Source organism: Nanorana parkeri, unplaced genomic scaffold (assembly GCF_000935625.1).
Source record: "Nanorana parkeri isolate BGI_ZX_2015 unplaced genomic scaffold, ASM93562v1 scaffold663, whole genome shotgun sequence".
NCBI lineage: Eukaryota > Metazoa > Chordata > Amphibia > Anura > Dicroglossidae > Nanorana > Nanorana parkeri.
Window position 1 is genome coordinate 13,331 of NW_017306931.1, and position 21,117 is coordinate 34,447.

General features: G+C 43.0%; 2 protein-coding genes across 2 annotated transcripts in view; one reads left to right on the forward strand and one right to left on the reverse strand.

The window, feature by feature from the left end:
* Window positions 1–8,266, reverse strand: part of TP53I13 (tumor protein p53 inducible protein 13) — a 16,170-nt gene extending 7,904 nt beyond the window's left edge. The window contains exons 1-2 of the mRNA XM_018563421.1: window positions 7,874–8,266; window positions 1,268–1,342 (exon numbers count right to left, since the gene is read on the reverse strand). Of these exons, the coding sequence (XP_018418923.1) occupies window positions 1,268–1,342; window positions 7,874–8,266 (468 nt within the window). The remainder of the gene's footprint in view (window positions 1–1,267; window positions 1,343–7,873) is intronic.
* A 6,636-nt stretch (window positions 8,267–14,902) lies between these two features.
* Window positions 14,903–20,716, forward strand: ABHD15 (abhydrolase domain containing 15). The gene is made up of 2 exons (XM_018563422.1): window positions 14,903–15,735; window positions 20,191–20,716. Exons 1-2 carry the CDS (start codon window positions 14,903–14,905, stop codon window positions 20,714–20,716), a joined length of 1,359 nt encoding a protein of 452 aa, XP_018418924.1.
* The last annotated feature ends 401 nt before the right edge of the window (window positions 20,717–21,117 follow it).

Consider the following 21,117-nt stretch of genomic DNA (forward strand, 5'->3'; position numbering starts at 1 on the left):
GGGGGGGGGGGGGGGGGGAGAGAATGATAAAAAGGAAAGACATTACCCATGAAAAAGGCAAACAAAAAACAGTGTAGGGGGTAAGGATGTCACCCAAAGAGGAGAAGGAAAGGTAAAAGCAGATATAGAAAAGCCATTCGCTCCGGAGCCAGCCGCCCGGACACCAAAATGATGTTGACATAGCCTGAAGGTAAGTATCGGAAGTGCCCCCAGATAGAATATCTTCAGTATTCCGCATGGCAGAAGCAAGTTCCTCCATGTGATACATTTCATTATTTTTGAAAACCAGGAGGTCTGCCTCCATAACATTGAGATAGAAGTCTAAGCAGCAGAGAGTAAGTGGATTGAAAGAGAGGTTTACCTGACTGGATGCAGGCATTGTTCAGGTATTTTGAGAGCCAGCAGGGCCGACTAGCAAAATACTGAAGCTTGGCCCAGCGGGAGATTCCTCCATCCACACAGTTTAGGCCTTGTTCACACCAAATGCAGAGCAGACACGCTCAGGTCTCTGCACACGCAGTGCAGTGGGTTGTGCCGCGTTTTTGATGCGTTCCAGGCCGTTTTTGGTAAAATAAAAAATTTAGTTTCAAATGGGCTTTGTGCGTTCCAGGCATTTTTGATGCGTTTGCATGCGTTCCAGAGCAGGAGAAATAGGGCCTGCGGCAGTTTTTTTTTACCTGCTCTGGAACTGAACGCTGCGATGTGAACTGGAGCTAAAAATGCCATTGGAATACATTGGGACGCAGTTTTTCTCCGGTCTGTAACTGCTCTGCACCTGCTCCGCGCTTGCTGTGAACAAGGCATTAGTGTAGATGGAGGAATCTGTTGCACTTTTTCCATCTGACCATAGAAAATCTGCAGATAATCTATAGGTGTATTCCAGCTTAATGAACAGGCAGGCGCGGAGGCGCCCTAATGCTACACAAGCATTCATTTAAATGAAAACATTTATTCAAAAAGATTCTGCTAGTGTGACAGAAAAATATTTTTGGGGGTTTTTGGTAAGAGATTAGTCTTATGACTGACAGGAATACATGTGAAACAAGCCATTTAGGTCTACAGAGGAAAGGAGAACTGCCAATATGTTCTGCTACAAAAGTAAACTGGAAATTCGAGAATCAGCTGCCTAACAAGCTCTTATTAAATCCAATGTAACACATAAAAACATAATGTGATCACACAGTTGTAATGCCATGATTGGGAGTCTAAAAACTGTTCATTCAGCTCAAATCCAGAAATATTTCACAGAGCTCTGAAATCTTCATACCTGACTGGAAGGTGGAATATAGTCCCCAGGACACAAATAGACGCTTTCATCAGGCAGGTCCAGGTGAATATTAGACTGAAATTGAGAGGAAAATCATAGAATAAGGTACAACATATGGTCACTTTTACACCGGTATAAATATTATTTGTATTCCAAAAATCAACATTTTATGAAGATTACATCTAAGCACCCATCATGCAAAGACTTGAAAGACATCCTACAATCTCTACATGCTTCACGGTAGTCCTTATAAACAGCTAACAGTTCATCTCTGCTGGTAACCCAGAAGGAAATATTTCCCTCCTATAGCGCACTCAGCTGTGTATGTACTCTGATCGGCCTTGCTATTCATTGGGGGGAATTTATCAAAACTGGAGCAGACAAAATCTGGCCTCATTTTCAAACCTCAACTGAAGAAAGATGCTGATTGGTTGCAATAAGCAACTGCTCCAGATTCTCTCTGCCACATAAATAGCATTTCTTTTATCTAGTAGAAAGTAACTGGGAAGTTTGCCACTTGCTTGCAGAATATGTGAAACATATAAAAAAGTTTATTTCAGAACAGGAGTGTGTATATATATATATATATATATATACACACACACACTAGTTGAGCCCCAAACAAATGTCTGCATCAAGAGGTCCCCAATCTTCCACCGAATTTCAAATACAACACCCGATAATAATCCAGTGCAATTAAAAATGTATTATCCTTCAAAGATACAAAAATATTGCGCACACAAGATTGTGTCGCTTTATCTAATTTTATATTGTGGAAGAATAACACACACACACAGACTTCGTTGGACTGCCTTTAGCTTTGATTACGGCACACATTTCACATGACATTGTTTCCATAAGCTTATGCAATGTCACAACATTTCTTTCCATCCAGTTACATGAATTTCTCAGCAAGATCTTGTAGTGATGATGGAAGAGTGAGTAAAGTCTTCTCCTGCACATCCCAAAGATTCTTAATGGGCTTAAGGTCTGGACTCTGTGGTGGCCAATCGATGAGTGAAAATGATGTCTCATGCTCCCTAAACCATTCTTTCACAATTTGAGCCCGATGAATCACGGCATTGTCATCTTGGAATATGCCCAATGTGCCATCAGGGAAGACCAAATCCATTGATGGAAAAACCTGGTCATTCAGTATAGTCAGGTAGGCAGCTGACCTCATTTTTCGGGGACATAATGTTGCTGAACCTAGTAATTATCCAATGTAAGCTGAATCCAGGTGGTGACTTTTTTGGACAGGCAATGTATATGTATTTCCTGTAAGAAGTATGTGGTGTATGTAAAGCTCTGTTCTTCACTCCAAGGCAGGACTTTTCACGAATGATTTTCCACGTACTAAACAGGACTCAAAAAACATCACTAAACAATGTGTGCATCTAAAACATGACATAACCTTTGGGATACATCATATCAACAGTATTAGTTGCAGGTGATTCTAGATTCTTCATTTACCTGAAATATATATAATGGAGGGCGCGATTCTTGCACCTGCCATCACATACAGGGAAGAACAATGTGAGCCAGTAGCAATGATCTATTCCGCTGAATGTTTCCCATTCCCCCATCTGTGTCTTCCTGTCCCAGTGCATCCCATTCCCCCATCTGTGTCTTCCTGTCCCAGTGCATCCCATTCCCCCATCAGTGTCTTCCTGTCCCAGTGCATCCCATTCCATCTGTGTCTTCCTGTCCCAGTGCATCCCGTTCCCCCATCTGTGTCTTCCAGTACCGGTGACCCTTATTCCCCATCCGTGCCTTCCAGTGAACCCCCATTCCCCAACTGTGCCTCCTAATTCCAGTGAACTCCATGCGCAGTCTGCGCCCTCCAGTGAACCCCATGCGCCCTCCAGTGAACCCCATGCGCCGCCTGCGCCCTCCAGTGAACCCCATGCGCCCTCCAGTGAACCCCATGCGCCCTCCAGTGAACCCCATGCGCCGCCTGCGCCCGCCAGTGAACCCCATGCGCCGCCTGCGCCCGCCAGTGAACCCCATGCGCCGCCTGCGCCCTCCAGTGAACCCCATGCGCTGCCTGCGCCCTCCAGTGAACCCCATGCACCATCTGTGCCTTCCCGTTCCTGTGAACCTCCATTGTAATTTGTGCCTTCCAGTTCCAATGAACCCCAATCGCCATCCTATCCCAGTGAAACCCATTCCCCATCTGTGCCTTCCTGTCCCAGGGAACCCCATTCTCATTGCTCACCAAGGTCTCAACAGGATGAAAAGCAAGTGGAAATCTTGCAGGATTAAAGCGGTTACAGACTTTGCAGAGTGCTGGAAAATGTCAAGAAGAGAAGTTTCCATCACGCCCAGAGTGCCAGGTGGACACAAGAGGTTCACAAACTGGTTTTCAGACAAAAGCAACAGGTTAGTAGAGTCAGTCTGCCGATAAGCCACCTAATCTTCTACTAAAACCTGCAAGTAACCATGTGGATCCAGTCCAAGGACAACTTCACCGAAAGGCAATTCATCCACAACTCTCCTTCCTGGGGAAATTCACAGACGGTTCTGTATACAGTGAACTATACAAGGAACACAGACACTGGGACAGAGTTATGGGATATCCAAAGTTTTACTGATGACAGGAATGGAGAGGAGGTCTTCTAATGGGGACACCTGTTCTGGTGACAAACGTCTAAGAGGGGATTTTCTGCTCTCACTTCCTCTGGACCTCCAACATCATCATAATATTAAACTTACCCTACCCTGCATGCAGTGCCTGGGAGGTGAGTGGCGCTACTAGAGAGACTCCAGGTAATGCTGGCTATAACAAGTCTCACCAGAAGATACTGGAAATTTGGACTTCTGAAGATTTCAAGTTATACCCGGTGATCCTGCCATGATGGTTCTCGTTTAGGAACTTCCTATTATAGGGTGACAATGCTCTGTCCTTGTGCTCCTGCATCATCAGCCTATCACAGGAATCTCCAATGGAGACCACAAGTATCTGTTTCCACAAGCATTACACAGACATGGTACAATGCTGTCACCATCAGGAAACCCGCCCTGAGACATGCCATGCAGCCATCACTGGAGTGCATGTAGATAGGCAATGCCTGCAAAGAGACCAGCAGCCCTGAAAAAAGGATAAAAGAGGGTGTATACGAGTTGTTTGTTTTTTTACGGTCAATTGTTTTGGCAAGCGTCAAGTGCTTTAGAAATCTAAAAGTCATCCAATTAGGGTTTGCATTTAGGTTAACAATTTCCCAAACTGTCTGAAAAACAAAAAAAATCTGCTATACATGCCTTTAGAAAATCACTCATACATGTGTGCATATAAACGCAAGTGTATTATATGCATATACCCATGTACAATATATCATCACCACAGTATACAGTGTAACACTTTGTAAAGCGCTATACAAACTGTTGGTGCTATATAAATCCTGTATAATCATAATCCTGTCAATACACTCCTATGGGTACAAAAATGCAGCACCTGGGAATCCTGGGCGCTGCGAATACAGGTATAGTGTACACCAGTATTTATGTTTGTGCATGAGCCCTAAGGCACTCCTTCAGTTGTAGGTACGCTGAGAACCCTGCATATCACATGAGGATGCCAAGCGACCACCCACAACCCAGAGACCACCCACAACCCAGAGCGCCAGCTTCCAGGGAGCAAGGAATAAGATAAGTAAAAGTCCTTTTCCTGGTACCCAGCCTTAACCAAAAATTTGAACCCTACACACAAGAGTGTGTGGTGTTGTGTAAAAATCCAGAACGCCTGCATTTATATGCAGCACACACCAAACCACTCGCATGGTGTGAACAGGGTACATAGAGAACAATCCTCAGGGTCGTGTGTTGATTAATGCACATTGTATGAAGAAGCCCCAAGTCCCTGTTCACAACGCAGCGTATAATAAAGGTGCGTCAAACACGCACAAAATGGCTCTTCGACACATGTTCACAAAACGTGGAATATGTTTGCAGTGCAATTACTACTTCTTGGTACCCGAAATGCAGGCTTCAGCTACTGGTGAACCTGCACCCCATTCACCATTTGCTATAGATGGGGCCTTGATGAGGCAGTGTGACTTCCACATATTTTGCAACTAAAACCTCTGTTTTTAACCCAAATAGATAACACAGTGTCATTTGTTTGTTCTTTCCAGGCTGGCTGGTGAGCATTCTGGGAAATTTCTGCTTTTGTGCTCGCATGCGTGAGAACAAGCAGGTAAAAAAAACAAAAAACATGGTACAGAAACAAAAATGTCCCAGCGCACTCACCAGCCAGCCTGCAAAAAAAACAACAGCAATGACACTGACTACCTATTAGGGTTAAAAACAGAGGTTTTAGTTGCACAACATTTGCAAAACGTGTGGAAGTCACACTGCCCCGTCAAAGCCCCTCTGTATAGAGTGGTCCTAACTCTAATCTATGAGAGCGTCCATCTTGGAGCATCTGTAGCAAAGGATGAATCCGATGAAGGTTCACCCGGAGGCAGCCCTTTCATTCTTAAAGGATCATTAAAGACTCCTGTTTATTTGCATAAATCTACTGCTACTGTATATCTAGATGAGCTAGCAAGCGCTGTATATCTAGATCAGCTAGCAAGCGCTGTATATCTAGATCAGCTAGCAAGCAGTAGATAGTATATGCAAAAACATGAAAAAAAAACAAACAAAGTTGACAAAAAGATTAAAACAGCGGTTCTCAACTTGTGGGTCGCGACCCCGTCGGGGGTCAAATGACGATTTGCCAGGGGTCGCCTAAAGACATTCCAACTCTCCCGGATGCTCCCGCTATTAGATAGCGGCTCCCGGCCGCCGGGGAGAGAAGCACTTTATCCCGGAAAGGTTTACTCTGCTCGATCGAGCAGAGTAAACCTTTGTCTGCTGTTTTGTTTTTTTTCTGAAAAAAAATCTGGTCAGAAAACAATCAAATAAACCACCATAGGAATGCATAGCTAGATTCCTATTGGCTATTTCACTTTGCAAAAGCCAATAGCAAACTAGCTATTGCACCCACCCTCTGCTGCTGCCAATCAGCAGAGGGGGACCTGAAGTTCTCCATCAGGTCCCCTTCTAGTGATTGACAGCAGCAGTGGGCGGGTGCAATAGCTAGTTTGCTATTGGCTATTGCAAAGTGAAATAGCCAATAGGAATCTAGCTATGCATTCCAATGCTGTTTTTTTTTATTCTGACGGCATACATAACGCGGTTATATCCACAGTGCAACTACCAAAAAGATTGGGTTTTCTACTCTCTACGCAGGTAATGTCAGGAGTCTGCTGTTGTTGTTCTAGGAAGGGTATTTCAGCTTCAAAAAGCAAGTAGAACAGTGGTTCTCAACCTGTGGGTTGCTGTGTGATTTCTACTGTGCTAGGTGAGAGTCCCCCTCAGCCCTCTCCTAGCGCAGAAGTGTCAGTTCTCCCGCCACGCCGCCAGATGTCGCTGCAGCAGCCATGTCATCCCTAAATGTTACTGTTGGGGGTCACCACAACTTGGCAAATGTTACCGAGGGGTCCCGGCCCTAGAAAGGTTGAGAACCACTGGTTTAAAACTTACCTGTGTCTCCGTCGCACAATCCCGTCCGAAGATCTGAAGATTTGGGCAGCTGCAAAGCATCTTGGGGCGGGCGGATGGGCAGTAGAGATCTTCGGACTCCTAAAAACTACAGGAAAGATGGTGATGGGATGAAGGAGGCATCATTTAAGGTAAGTCCTTACACCAGCGTAGGAGGTGGGGGGGGGGGCGACGAAATACATTTCAGGCTTTAATGTCACTTTAAGGTGCGTCTGCCGTTTCACTTGGAATACGTCACAAAATTTGCTACATGCACCGCTTTCCGAATTGGCACGCGTCCAGGGAACGATTAAAATCAATGGGGAAGTGCACCAACGCGGGAAACAAAACACCCATGAACATGTGTTCCCACTACACTATGATGTGCATGGGGGCTTAAGGTGATTTCACACCAGCAAGCTGCAGTAAAATCACAGTGAACCCCATTCCCCATCGGTGCATTCCAGTTCACCCCATTCTTAAAACCAATGCATAACTTTTTTTGTAAGAACTTTATTGAAAAGTGCCAAATGACACTTCATGCAGTTACAGAGCCTGTGCGCAGTGAGATGCAGTTGTACTGCGATGCACCACGCTGTGCCGAAAGAAAAGTGCATGCACCACCGCAGAGGTGTGAACTGGGCTGGCTGGATTGCCTTGTCTGTGCGTTGGGAGAGAACTGGAAAAATCTACCAGTGCATGGTGGAAATGGGCCCTGGACAATGACATGTCTGACACCAGAAGAACTTTCTTCATCCAGCTCCATAGGGAATAGAAGAATAGCTGGATGTGTCAGCCCGGCTTCACTCACAGTCCGGCGATCACATCGTCATGTGTATGGCCAGCTTCATTACCCCACTCATATGTCATGTACAGAAGTAATGACACGCTCAGGACACAATTATAACACAGCGGGTTGGTATTCCTTCCTATCCGCTGCCTAGGAAACAAAAACATTCACATGCGGTGTGAGGGGAGAATGCAACTTTATTAACACAGCACAAAGTTACAAAAAGATCAGCCACATGACAGAGCAGACAAACTGCCCGCAAAACACACCATCCCCCCAACACCGCTCACCTGGCCATCGTCACACACGGAGCTTCGTACGGGGACCGGGGCTACGAGCAGAGCGCCCAGCGCACACAGCCGCCACATGCCAGCAGCTCTCAGCACCACATCCTGGAGACTCGGCCAGCTGGCAGCGTCAGGATTACGTCCCTTGTTTCCAGCCTGGCCGCGTCTGCACCAATCAGCGATGCGCGGCCACCCAAACCTGACCGTATTGGCTATTCTCCGCCCCGCCCACCAATAACAACGCGTCACATCCACTGGTGTAATGTTTTCATAAGACACGTTTCCTCCCAGGAGACGGAGCGGGAGGGCGGAGCTGAGAGAACACATGGGGTGTAAGCCGACCACGTGTCCTCTCAGCTCCTCCTCCTGTCTGTAGATCAGGAATCCTGATTGCATTGTGGTCACTGGTCAGAGTTAAAGTGTGCGTCCGCTTTAGGATGGTGCGCTCGAAGAGTGTATAGGAAAAGCAGTTCTTTATTCATTTTGGATAGGGAGGAGTTAAAACCTCTCCACTTATTTTGTGGTTTTTCATTTTGTTGTTTGTAATTATTAAACTGGACCTCCCCTCTCCTAATACATCACCAATGTCATTGAAAACACTTGATATACATAACATTTAATATGTGGGAGAAGTTTATATAGTTTCTCTCTATCTCTGAAGCTGTCAATAGGGTGTTATTGAGGAGTTTGGGGAAGAGCACTATAGCGCGGATAATCATTTGTTTTAGGAATGAAAACACTACAGTGTAACAAGCTCATTTGTTACTTCAGCACTCTGCCACTGGTCCTTTGTGCCTGCCCTCCACTTCTTGTAATGGCATCTAAAAAACTGAATCAAAAGTGGCCAGCTTCTTCTTTTTTTTTTTTTCCCCTCTACACTGACCCACCAACAGCATTTGTGCCGGATTTCACTCAGGGGCAGACCCAGAAGCAGCGATGCGGCATGCACGAGTGGGCGGGGCTAACATGCCATATTTAGACAGCCTGTTACATCCAAGAAGCTCCCACGAACTAAACAGCTTGTATGTTCCAGGCGCAATCCTCTGCAGAGCTCCTTTGCTTTACTTTACTTCTTCCACCAGGGGGCAGCGCTCAAACTCCAGGTATCTCTAGTATTAAAAACACAAGAGCGCCCCCATCTAAGTCCTTGTTCACACCTGACCGTTTTGTAGCGCGTCCTACGCTCGACGAACGCTCTACAAAACGGTCAAAAAAATAAATAGCATTGTTGTCAATGCCCTCGTTCCCACCTAGGCGTATTTCCGCCCGTCCCTAACGCCCTACAAAACGGCCCACACCTGAAAAGGTCCCGGGACTACTTTGGGCCGTTTTGTAGGGCGTTTTCCTTTGGGATACAGCCAAGTAGCCTTTGGAATCGCGCGACTTTTTTACCACGAATCGCGGTAAAAAAAACGCGCGACAGACGCGCTTTTGCAATACGCCTAGGTGTGAACCCAGCCTAAGTGTAGACACATTTATAAGTGAACCCTGAGCTCTGAAGAAGGGGGGCGTGCCCCGGAAACGTCATCCAGGCAACAGACGGGCGGAGAGGAGCATTTGTATGCATGCTTGAATTGATCCACTCTTGGGAGTAGTATCATCTTTTAAGATTTCACTAATAAATGTGTCTACATTTAGATGGGGCGCTCTTGTGTTTGTTGTTTAGAATCCAAGAAGCTCCCAACCGGCCGTTTAATTACAACGGCCAGACGGGAAGCTGTTATAGTAGTATTAAACGCTCAAACATTTTTTAAAAATAATAAATCCAGATCATAAAAATATAAATTACCCTGCAAAGTATTTCCCCCAAGCACTTCCAGTCATCAGGTTTCCAAACAGCTCCAACTCTCTAAGCTCAGCCTCCCTGAACGTCCTGTCCAGTACAAGATCACAAGGGACAGAGCAATCTCCAGCAGCTCTCCATCTACTAGCTTGGAAAACGGAGAAGGAAGGAGAGCGGCGCAGGAGGATGACTTTCCATGGAAACAGTATTTCTCTGCCCTGTATAGGGATCCTATCACTGGTGAGTTGTCACTAGCAACAGGATCGCCAGTGCCACATGACTCTAGCACTGCAATGTTACTTTTTACATTTGTTACAATGTAATCTGCTTGCACACACTAAAGATGATCACAATGCATAAGAGCCCCTTAGCCGATAGCTTCTAGTGATCATGAGAAATGCTGAAAGAAAATAAGAGACAAAAATGTGTTGGACCCAAATAGTACAGAGGGTATCATTGTAAAATGTTGCATCAGAACGAGAGGTAAACTTTGCACTCGCTGACTTAACTAAGAGGTAAAAACAAACAAGACTGTGCTGCATTCGTTATTTTTCTTCAGCCTAGAGTTTTGCCCCTGTAAGGTATAGCGACTACGGAGGCAAAGTAATTGTTTTTTTTTTTTAAGTTGAACTGCGGGCACAAAAAGTTTCATGGAAATATATTTCTCAATACATGCAAAGCAAATACATCCACTTTGTGTGCACCACATGAATTTACATGTCCAGTTTAGGGTTGCCACCTGTCCAGGATTCACCCAGACAGTCCGGGTTTCATGGCAGCAGAAACCCGGACACAAGATGTCAGGCAGGAGGGGCAACCAAAATTAAGATAGGGGCTACTGGGCCCCCCAATTAAAATAGTCTCAACTGTGATATTTACATATGAATGGGTGGCGCTATTTACATATGAATAAGCCACGGCTCATTCTCCCCAAAAAATGTCCACGCATCGCTAGAGGGTACAGATTTTGCTTGAATAAAAAAAGTGGCAACCCTAGTCCAGTTATTACCTTGTAAAAGTATGAGTCACATCATCACTGTGCCGTTCATATTCTTTGTAGAGAGCAGAGCTGGGGGAGGGACCCAGCAGCCATTACAGGCTGCTGAAAACTAAAGAAGGGGGCAGTAAGAATACATTTCCCTCTTGCATTTTGGCAATATTTGCTTATTTCACAGTTAAGCTTTAAAACCACTAATGTGAAATGATAGTTCATAAAGGCGATTAACATCAAATGAGATAGATATTTTAAGCAATGCTGCTGTGTTCCTATAAAAATATAAAACAGGATAAGCCCCTCTCATCCTCCTCCTCGCCAGCACTCATTTGCACATATAAGAGGACCCAGGGAGGTATCTGTTTATTTTCCCCATTGACAACTTCGCTGTCAGGAACGGGACGTTATTAGTTAGAAAAGCACACGTGTAAAGTTATAGCTGCCATGAAGTATCATTTTGCTTTCCATAGTGTGAGGACTTAAGTCAAATCTAGCAGCAGAAGTAATGCTCATATCAACAGCTTAAGAATAATCTGATGCCTACAACATACACATACATTTTATTTCACCAGGATTCACAGCGAAACAGCCACTAGATGGAGCACAGGAATTTCCTATGCTCCTTAGCTCCGTCTAGTGGCCACAATGAGCTGCGAATCTCATTCACATAGCTGTTTGCTGTGCAAAAGGTTTCTAAATCACCCCAGAAAGTGAAATGTATTGGTCTAAACACTTCTCAGTAACAACTCCTTTTCTATTAAATTATCAGTATGCATTCCTCACCTTCGTCCCACTCCATTTCCCTTCTATACCTCTCTTTCTGTTTGTTTCTCTGGCTTTACCTCTTTATGTTCTTTTCTTTGTCTCTTTGTTCCTCCCCTACATGTTGGAGGTCTTCTGTTGCACATCGTTTTGTCCTCCTCTTGTCTTTCATCTAAACGCATACATTGTTTAAAGCCCATTTCTCCATTCCTATCGTGCCCTCAAAAAGAACGACATGGAACAATATTTCTACTCAGTGACCTAGCTACATGGGAAAGGGAGTTTTTTTTTGTTTGTTTCTGGACACGGGTTGCCCTGCTAACTGGTCCCAGTTCCTACTTTGGTAAATCCTAAGGGTTGGAATGTTTATTATCTGCTTTCTATAGTTCCATAATTTATACAGTTCATGTGGCGTGCTCTGTCATTTTCATGGATGACTATTCTGTACTGTTGTTCTTTGTACTAATTGTTTACATTCTGTAAATTGTACTTTTGAATCTTTCATAAGCTCAGATTGAACTAAAGTATTAGTATGAGCTTATACGAGACTAGTATGTTACTCTTCCAACCCATAATAGTAGTGCTGGTAATGATTAAAATTTTCCTGTTCGATTAATCGAAATTGTTAAAAATCGATTAATCGACTAATTTCGATGAATTATAACGCACATACAGATCCAACTACTTTTAGGTAATAGGGCGCATTCTGATTTCTTGTAAAACCACACAAAATGGATCTTTAAGCTGGAATAAAAGTGCTGGCCCAGTATCCACAAATGTATGGGATGCTGACTGGGAAGTAGATACAGTTGTAGAAAAAAACAAAACACCAAAAATATTGTCCTATCAATCATTATTGCATTGTAATTTGCACTGTTTTAGTTTACAATTGACCCCGTCAGTCACCCTAAAAAAAAATTAAATCTTATTAGCAGTTTCCTGCTATAGAAGAGGTAATATACTCACCTATCCGGTGGCCCTTGTCTCCATCCAAGCACTGCAGCCTCCATCAGGCTCATTAGCATTTGACACTTCTGGGATTTGTACCCCACTGTACACTGTGGTTCCATCCACTGACCCCATACATCAATACTGTGTACTGTAGGGGTTGGAGGATTAAACCACAGTGTGTAGTGAGGGATACAGGTATCCAACATTCCTGGAAGTGTTGAAAGCTGAAGAAACTGACAGAGGATGCAGCACTTGAACAGACAGGTGAGTATATTACCTCTTCTATTGCAGGGAACTGCCATTAGTATATGTTAGTATTAGTATATGTTAGAGACTCACCGGCCCAAGTGATTCCGTCAGGTAACGAAGGGAAGGGGGGGGGGGAGTCCAGTGATGTCACGGACAACTACATGACCGGACTCCTCCCCCCTTCCCTTCGTTAGCCGACAGAGCCACTCGGGGAAGGGGGGGAAGAGTCCAGTGACATCGATGTCTGTGACGTCACCGGATCTCCGACGAAGGGATTAATCGTTAATTTCCGCAGCCCTACATAATAGTATTATAATGTCAGATTTACAGTTCTTTGCATCATAGGAGAGCTCCAGGAAATATAACTGGAAAGGACAAAGTGAGATAATTGTAAAGGGTTAATAACACTTGTTTTAGAGAACCATGGACAGCACAGTCAGGAGTGCAGCTCAATACCTCCAAACATATGCTCTCTGCTTGTTGTCTCTGCTTTTTCTAACCATCTGCAGCTAATTACTCCAGTTGTACCCTTTACTGACTAAGCTAAGTAAGCTTCATTTACTCTGACATTTATCACAAGTAGCACATCAAGGGACTTAAACCTGAATCTGCTTAAATCACATACTATGATTGTTGCAGCTGGATTTTTATTACCTTATTACCCTTTCAATCATTCAACCTTTATCAACCAGACCAGACTGGTAGACTAGGGTAATAAGAAAGGAACAGAAGGGCAACTACTATGCTGGAAGCACCAAATACATATTTAATAGTCTAATACGGCTTCGCCCATGCACAAATACATTTTCATATGCTACATAGAAATGAGGTTTTGAAACAAATGCAGCAGACTGGTGAGAGTGGACATTAACTTCCCTATATGCAAGGTGTCCTCCACCTGGCTGTACTGTGTAGAGGTCTATTGATTTAGTTTAAAAGGCACTAAAATACCAATACAGAATAGTTTTTGCTGTACTAGCAGGTAAAACGGCTTGAACTGTACATACATCCATTTTTAAATCATTAGCTAATCTTGTTGCTGCCTGGATAAATCATTATGCAGGAAGTCGCTACTGGGTTCCTTGAGCTGGTGGGACAGATAACAGTCTTATCGCTTCAGGATTATTCACAAAATGGGGAAGAGTTTGAAGAAGGCAGGAGAAGTGAACACTGACAGGGGTGCCCATTAGGTAGATCGTGATCTACCAGTAGCTCTCAAAGCTGATGCTGGTAGATCACGAAGGGTGTGAATGGCGGCCCCTTTATTCCATTTTGGTATATTTATTTATCTGTGCACACATGATTAACTATTAGCTTGAGTCTGCTGAGCCAAGCTCCCTGACACCTTTCTGGTGGATACTGGTGGTTGAAGTGCTATGTATTACATCAAAGAATATTAGTTTACACAGCCTGTTGCACTACACTGTTTGCAAAATACAGCAAGGTGAGTCAGGAGAGACAGCCAGGAAAGAGAGGGAGGAGAGACAGCCAGGAGGATGAGCATGAAGAGACAGCCAGGAGAGCGAGGAGAGACAGCCAGGAGAGAGAGAGCGAGGGAGGTTTTTTTTGCGTTGGTAGATCTCATGTAGCTCGTCATTTGAAAAGTAGACCTCAACACAAAAAATTGTGGGCACCCCTGCTCTAGGACATAATAGCCGATTTAGAATAATTCTACAACTCAGCTCACTTTTTAGTTCAGCTATGTTGTCCTAAATTGTTCACTTCTCCAAACTCTTCTCTATTTCGTGAATAAGCCTGTTTGTCATTGCTTCACATTAAAACAGGACATGCAGCCAAGTGAAGACTCGCATGCTGTTCAAACACATCCAAGGAAAAGACTCTGCTACTGTTATATAATTGGACACGGTGCAGCAGAAACCAATGACTTGTCTGTAGATATTGTAAACATACTTCTGTGACCCCCAAAGAGAAGATACTGAAGTGTACAGATTACTGGTGAAATAATGATTTTATTATTTAATTAATAGGAATCCGTACCTTTCTTAATAGGTCATAGCTCAGCAGATCACAGGCACGGAGGATATAGCTGCAGGGCTCCATTTAAACACAAACATGAATCACTGTTCAAACAAATTTGGCACTCAAACAGTTCAACCTCTTCAAAATCCCAAAGCCAATTGCGAACAGAACACTTAAATAAATAAAGCACTTGCTAAAGTAAGGGAGATGGAAAAATGTTTGTGCTGATGAAAGGTTCAAGGACAGCACATCAGAAAAACATTACACATCATCTCTGAGGCCACAGAAAATGATTGCAGTATCAGTTTTGTGGATGTCCTTCTGCTCTCTCCTAAGATTTCTTCTTGGCATTTTCAGCAAGGTTCTGCTGAGATATAAAAAGAAAAAAGACACAGCTGGCGGTGGTGAAGGAGAGGACGGTCATGGAGGTGTTTTTGGGGATTCCTGGGATTATCTTCCTAGAGGGTATGAACTAATTTGCAAATCATCAGCACTTGCCAATTGGTTTCTAAAAGATATCCAGCGTTTGCCACAACTAGAGCCAACTCGGTGGTGGTGGAGGAGCTGTCCAAATCTTCAGACGATTATTCAACACTTACTACCACTGGACAGGTCACTGGAGTTATTCAGAGACCACCTGCAGCTTGCAGATGGTGGACTTGTTGCTTTAGATTGGGTGGTGGGCCCAAGACAAAGCTCAAAGATGAGAAGAGGCACAAATGCTACAGGCAACCCACCACTGCTCTTGGTCATTCCTAACCCCTTTGGAAAATTAACAAGAAACATTCAGAACCTTTGTTTTCAAGCTTTAGAAAAAGGGTACTACCCTGTCATATTTAACAGACGGGGACAAAATGAATGCCCGTTAACAACCCTTAAGCTACAAGATTTTGGTGAACCGGAAGATCTGAGAGAAGCAGTTACTTATATTCGTTTCAGACATCCAAGTTCCATGCTCTTTGCAGTCAGTGAAGGGCTTGGATCTGGACTTCTGCTGTCCTATCTGGGAGAGTGTGGCTCATCGAGTTACTTGACAGCTGTATCCTGCATTTCTCCAGTGTTTCGCTGCCAAGAGTGGTTTGAGAACAAGCTCCCATGGCTGTATGAATGGGCTCTGCTTCTTTATCAGAAATCTATTCTCCGCAGGTAAGGTAAACCCAACAAAGTAGTGTGTGTACGTTTAGATGAATATGTAAAAGGTTTAGGACATCATTAGAAATTAATATATATTTAGAATTAAAGGTACTGTCAGAAATAGAAAATTAAATATCAAAATACATGAACATTTGTCTGCACAGCTTACCTGTCAAAGGTGCATTTTACTAATTCAGATATACTGTAGCTGCAGTGTACCAGGCCACCCACTATTTTAAACTGCCTTGTTGCACTAAGCTAGAGTTCTGTGAACACCAGTTGGTGCGCCATGTAAACATGAACAACAGGGAATCTGCATCACAAGAAACACAACAGGAAGCTGGAACCCCACTGAGTGGCACGCAAGAGAATGTGATTACATAAAGTTCAGAAAAAGGTACATATAAATGTACTTTGACCTTTTTTTTAATCAGTCTAATGCAAGGTATATTATTGATCTATTGTCAAATATGCATTATTTGCCACAAAATGGCTATTCAGAGCTGCCTCCATCGGAACACCCTGGTTCTTAGTTGTGATTAAAGTCTACAATGCCCACTTTAGGACAGCCTTCCTAAAAATCTTAAAATTGACAGATCTAATGTAATTGATCCAAAAGGAAACAGAAAATTAGAATTTAAAAAAAAAAAAAATGTATTACTTTTTTTTTTTAACAACTTTTGGTATCACAAAAGGGACTAATAAGATGACAGGGTCTCTATGGAGACATCAGGGGTCTTTAAGACCTCTGATTTCTTTCCTGCCCTCCAATATAGATCATCAGGCACAGGAATGTGCTCCATTAGTCTGTATACCTGTCGCTTCAGCCGGCTTCTGACAGCTGAAACTGAAAGCGCTTAATGCTTCAGTGATCACAGGGCAGATCAGGGAAAGGACGTGTGCCATGGTCCAGAAGAGTGGGTGGCTTTTATAATAGCCCAGATCACTTGCAGTTGTAGCAGTCAGCTCTGCCTGACGCCATTGGTTGCAGGATGCCAGTGGTCCTAGCAACCAATGACTGAAGCAGAGGGAGGGCCTATGGTGGCTTATGGCTGGATGTGAAAACACCTGCCTCGGAGACCGGTAAATCCACTGTCAGCCAGCCATAGCCCAGTGCAGGTTGGCGATCGCGGTCCGGACAGAACCGCCACACGGTCAAACGTTTATTGAAGGCTGGTTTAAAGTATCAATTATAGCAATGTATAGATTAGCCACTAGATGAAGCCTGTTGCTACAGCTGTTGAGATAAGATGTCAGCAACACAGTAAATGCATTGTTTTCAATCAGTTGGCTGACCCATTGGCTTAAATTGTGGGGAGGAGCACTAAAGCAGAACAATTTGCAGCAATGCATAGGTTCTGGGCAAGTATGGCTGTTCCCACCTAAATACATAACTGAATACCATATTAAGGGGTTATTCACCAAGCTGACGAATGGAGCCAAGTGAATAACTGAGCCGAGCCGAAGTGAAGAGACCCGAACCTCGTAAAATCAGCTCCCTGGTGCTCAGCCAAACAGCTTTAGCGCGTTTGGCTGAACCAAAGTGAACAGCACGCTCGCCTGAGCCGATCCAACCTCTGAGGCGAATGTTTGGTAGTTTAGTCGCATAGGGGCTGAACAGCAGAGAGTGAATAGCCGAACGCTGCCGTGCAGCATTTCGGCTCAGTCATTCTGCTCACTACTTCAGGGGTAGTGAACAGAATGTAAAATGTTATATAAACAAAAGGAATTTTTTTCTAAAGTCTGGTCTGTTTATTTACATTCGATTTAACTCTTTAGTGAATGAGTAGGGGTACCACCACACAAAAATCAGCATCAAGTAACAGCAGAAGATAATTTAATCCCTATATCTTTTAGCATTGTTTGATATGTCCGTGCAGCGCACAGGAAGTTTCCAGATCAACAGGTATTTTTTTGCACTTGAAGAAAATGTTCTTAGTCTAAAAAAAAAAAATCTAAAGCAGCCACCACAGCCAAGTTACAATATATTTAATATGTTCTTGGATTTAGAAATCCTTTAAAGTAGATGTAACCCCTAAGTGTGGGGTCTACAAACTGTTCAGCTCACTGACCCCCTCAAAGTTTCAGATTGCTCACTGACCAAAGGGGTCGTCAGCTAGCTATGGAGAGGCTTGTCTTTAATATTAGCATTAGGCACTAAATTGATAGGATTTGGGCTCGTGCCAATGGGCAAATGCAGATTGCTTTGAAACTTGGTTTGGGATGATTCTGAGATCATTCAGAATCCATTGACAAACTCATTTGACCTGCTGCTACCCACATTGGCATGCTTATAGACCTGTATGGGGTCAGAAGCCATTCTGACAAATAAAAGCCTGTTGACACAGGCTCTTATAATGTTATATGTGCTCATGACCCCCCCTCTGGGCACAGAGATCCAAAGACACTAGATTTTGTTGAACTAGCTTTTTGTGTCGTTCAGGATCACCATTAGTTTCTTGTTAATCATGGAGCTCATCGCTCACCTAGGCCTGGTTCATACTGAGCGTTTTGTAGTGCTTTTCTGTCCTAAAAAACGCTAAAAAAATATGCCTTCCCCCCAAAAAATCCCATAAATTTCTATGGCCCTGTTCACATCTGACCGTTTTGTCTCAATAAGCAAAATGCCTACCACTGGAAAAAGTACAGGAGTTTTTTGGGGGGGCATATCACAGCTCCTTTTGGCCCTATAGACTCAATAGGAAACGCTTGAAAATGCACGTGTACGGTGTTTTTGAGCATTTTTATGCTTATTAACATCAATGAGCTACAATCTGCTCACAAAAGCATGTTTTGACGTAAGCGCATAAAACACACAGGAACATGTATCAAAAATGCACAAAAACGCTGTCTGTGTGAACCCAGCTTTGGTAAAGCATATAACGTGTTGTTTCCATGTCTTTGCTATCATTTGTTGAACCACCATGAATATAAAGGTGACATATTTAGAAAGAAATGATATAATTTTATGAAGAAGGGATTTCAAACTATGGTGTTGATCTCAACATTGAACAAATAGGTTTATATGTGCAAATCCATAAGTGTTGGACCTTGGGGTAGCCCTACCATTTATGGAATATTGTTCCATCAATTACATCTGCAGAGTGCCATGTGTTCTGGACTCAAATATCCATCTTATTCATACCTTATAGGGTAAAAAATTAAACAGTGTAACAAATCAACGAGCTGGGAATTAGTCTGAAGGCATTATGAGTCTTCAGTTTACAAAAAAAAAAAAGTCAGAACCATATAGAATCTAAGGAACAGTGAGGGACTAAATATCAGAAATCCCTATCAGCATACTGCAGCTAAAGGGAAGGTTAGATGGCAAACGTATAACGAAGGAGTTGGTTTAGAAACCTGAGGTGGCTGTAGAATATACCAAAGCCAACACAAGAGGGAAAGGGGTGGTGGAGTCGAGTGGCAACTCACTAACATGGTGGGGTTGAATGGTCAGCCCCTCGGTGAGAATTCAGGTAGAGGCGGAGGGAATAGGGGAAAAAAAAAAAAGGTAGTGAGTGGAAGGAAATGAAGAAGAGATATGTAGGAATACTTTAGCTCTCAAGAAAAGAGCCAGAAACAAAGAATTACCAAACAAGAAATAGAGAAGGTGGTAGTTACATAGTCAGGTTGAAAAAAAAAGACATGTCCATCAAGCTCATATAGAGATATGAAGAAAAAAAGAAAGGTAGAAAGAAAGATTGTGTGTGTATTGCAATGTTCATGTCATGCTTATGAATAAACGCCAAAGGACCGACACCACTATACTGAAACCTTTACACATGGTGCTTAGTTGATAATAAAACCCCACTACTTGTGCTGCCACAGGAAATAATCAAGTATGACATCAAGGACCTGTTGATGATGATATTGTGGTATGCCAAAGGAGAGAGCCCACCTCCTCCTAGGTCGCATGGCGTAGTCAATACAAGAACAGATTGTGAATGAATCCGTGTGCACTCTCCAGCGGTAAAAACACATAGAGCATATCCCCGTCTGAGAATATTTGTGGTATTGAGATATATTATAATCTAACAAATATTTGGATCTGTACAAGAATACTCATACGCGATAAGGACGATGCATCTCGATGAGTACATCATGATTAATAACTCACGGCCATGTTTTGTATGGTTTTTTATTAAGTATTGATTTTATGGAATCATATTGATTTGTAATAGTAAATATCGATTGTTTTTATCAGAAGGCATTTTGTGTGGGTTGGGACCTGAACAGTCCGTTATTAGTTTTTTGGGATTTGGTTATTAATTTTTTTTATATTGTAAGTTTTTTTTAAAAATGATACACAAGTATATTTTCCTAAAGGTTTGTATAGCAGTTATAACATCTGTTTCTGTACAAAGGAAGTATTGTCATACAAGCAAAGGTGATTAAAACCTTACAATACAAGAACATAAAAATGTTTTAATGATATAAACCATACATCACATGATTTCTTCATTGCAGATACTTCACCGTTTTAAGTGAAATTCTACCCACTGAGAAATTATTTAACAGTCAGTCTCTCCAGGAACTACACGAGACTCTGCACTGTCAATGCAAGACTGGGAAGGTCAGTTGGGACGATTACTGGGATCAAAATGATCCCCTCCGTGATGTAGATGAAGTGGCAGTCCCTGTCCTGTGCATCTCTAGCATGGACGATCCTATTCGAGGACCACCGGAGTCTACCCTCCCCATTGAACTTTTTAGGACCAATCCTTATTTTCTGCTGCTGTTTACACATTATGGAGGCCACTGTGGCTTCCTTACAGATTCCCCTGTAGCATGGAGTCATGTCGTTACATTAGACTACTTTAGATCTGTGACAGAGTTTTTCCGTATTGAGGACAAAACAAAGTGGTTGGCCAACCGGAGGAGCTCCAATATAATGAGCAGACGAAGAAGACCAACCTTGCAAAGACGGGAGCTCTCTGCTTACAGGGACTTGGAAGAAGAGATTTTCAGCTGGAAAAGATCGTACACCAGGTGACCCTACCTGAAATATGTGCATTTTATTACATTTTTATTCAACTTACCCAGCCTAACACAGGAAGAAATAGTTGGCTATCATCTGCACAAGTCCTGTTTCCCCTTACACTTTTTTCTTAAATCAGGACATAAAATTGTTTTTGCACACACAATAATTTGTTCTGTGCTGTACTATGCTGCTTAACATCTGCCACACACTATTTTGTAAAATATGATGGGTGCTTTATTTCCACTTTTGCATGTAAGTTTGAGGAAAAACCCACTATACAATTGTTATGTGTTCACATTTACACAGCATACCCAAAAAGAATAATAAAAAATAACACCTTTTTTTTTTTTAGCCAGAGCAGGTTTTTGTGCATGATACTGTGAACAATTTCAAAGTAAGTCTTTCCCCAGACA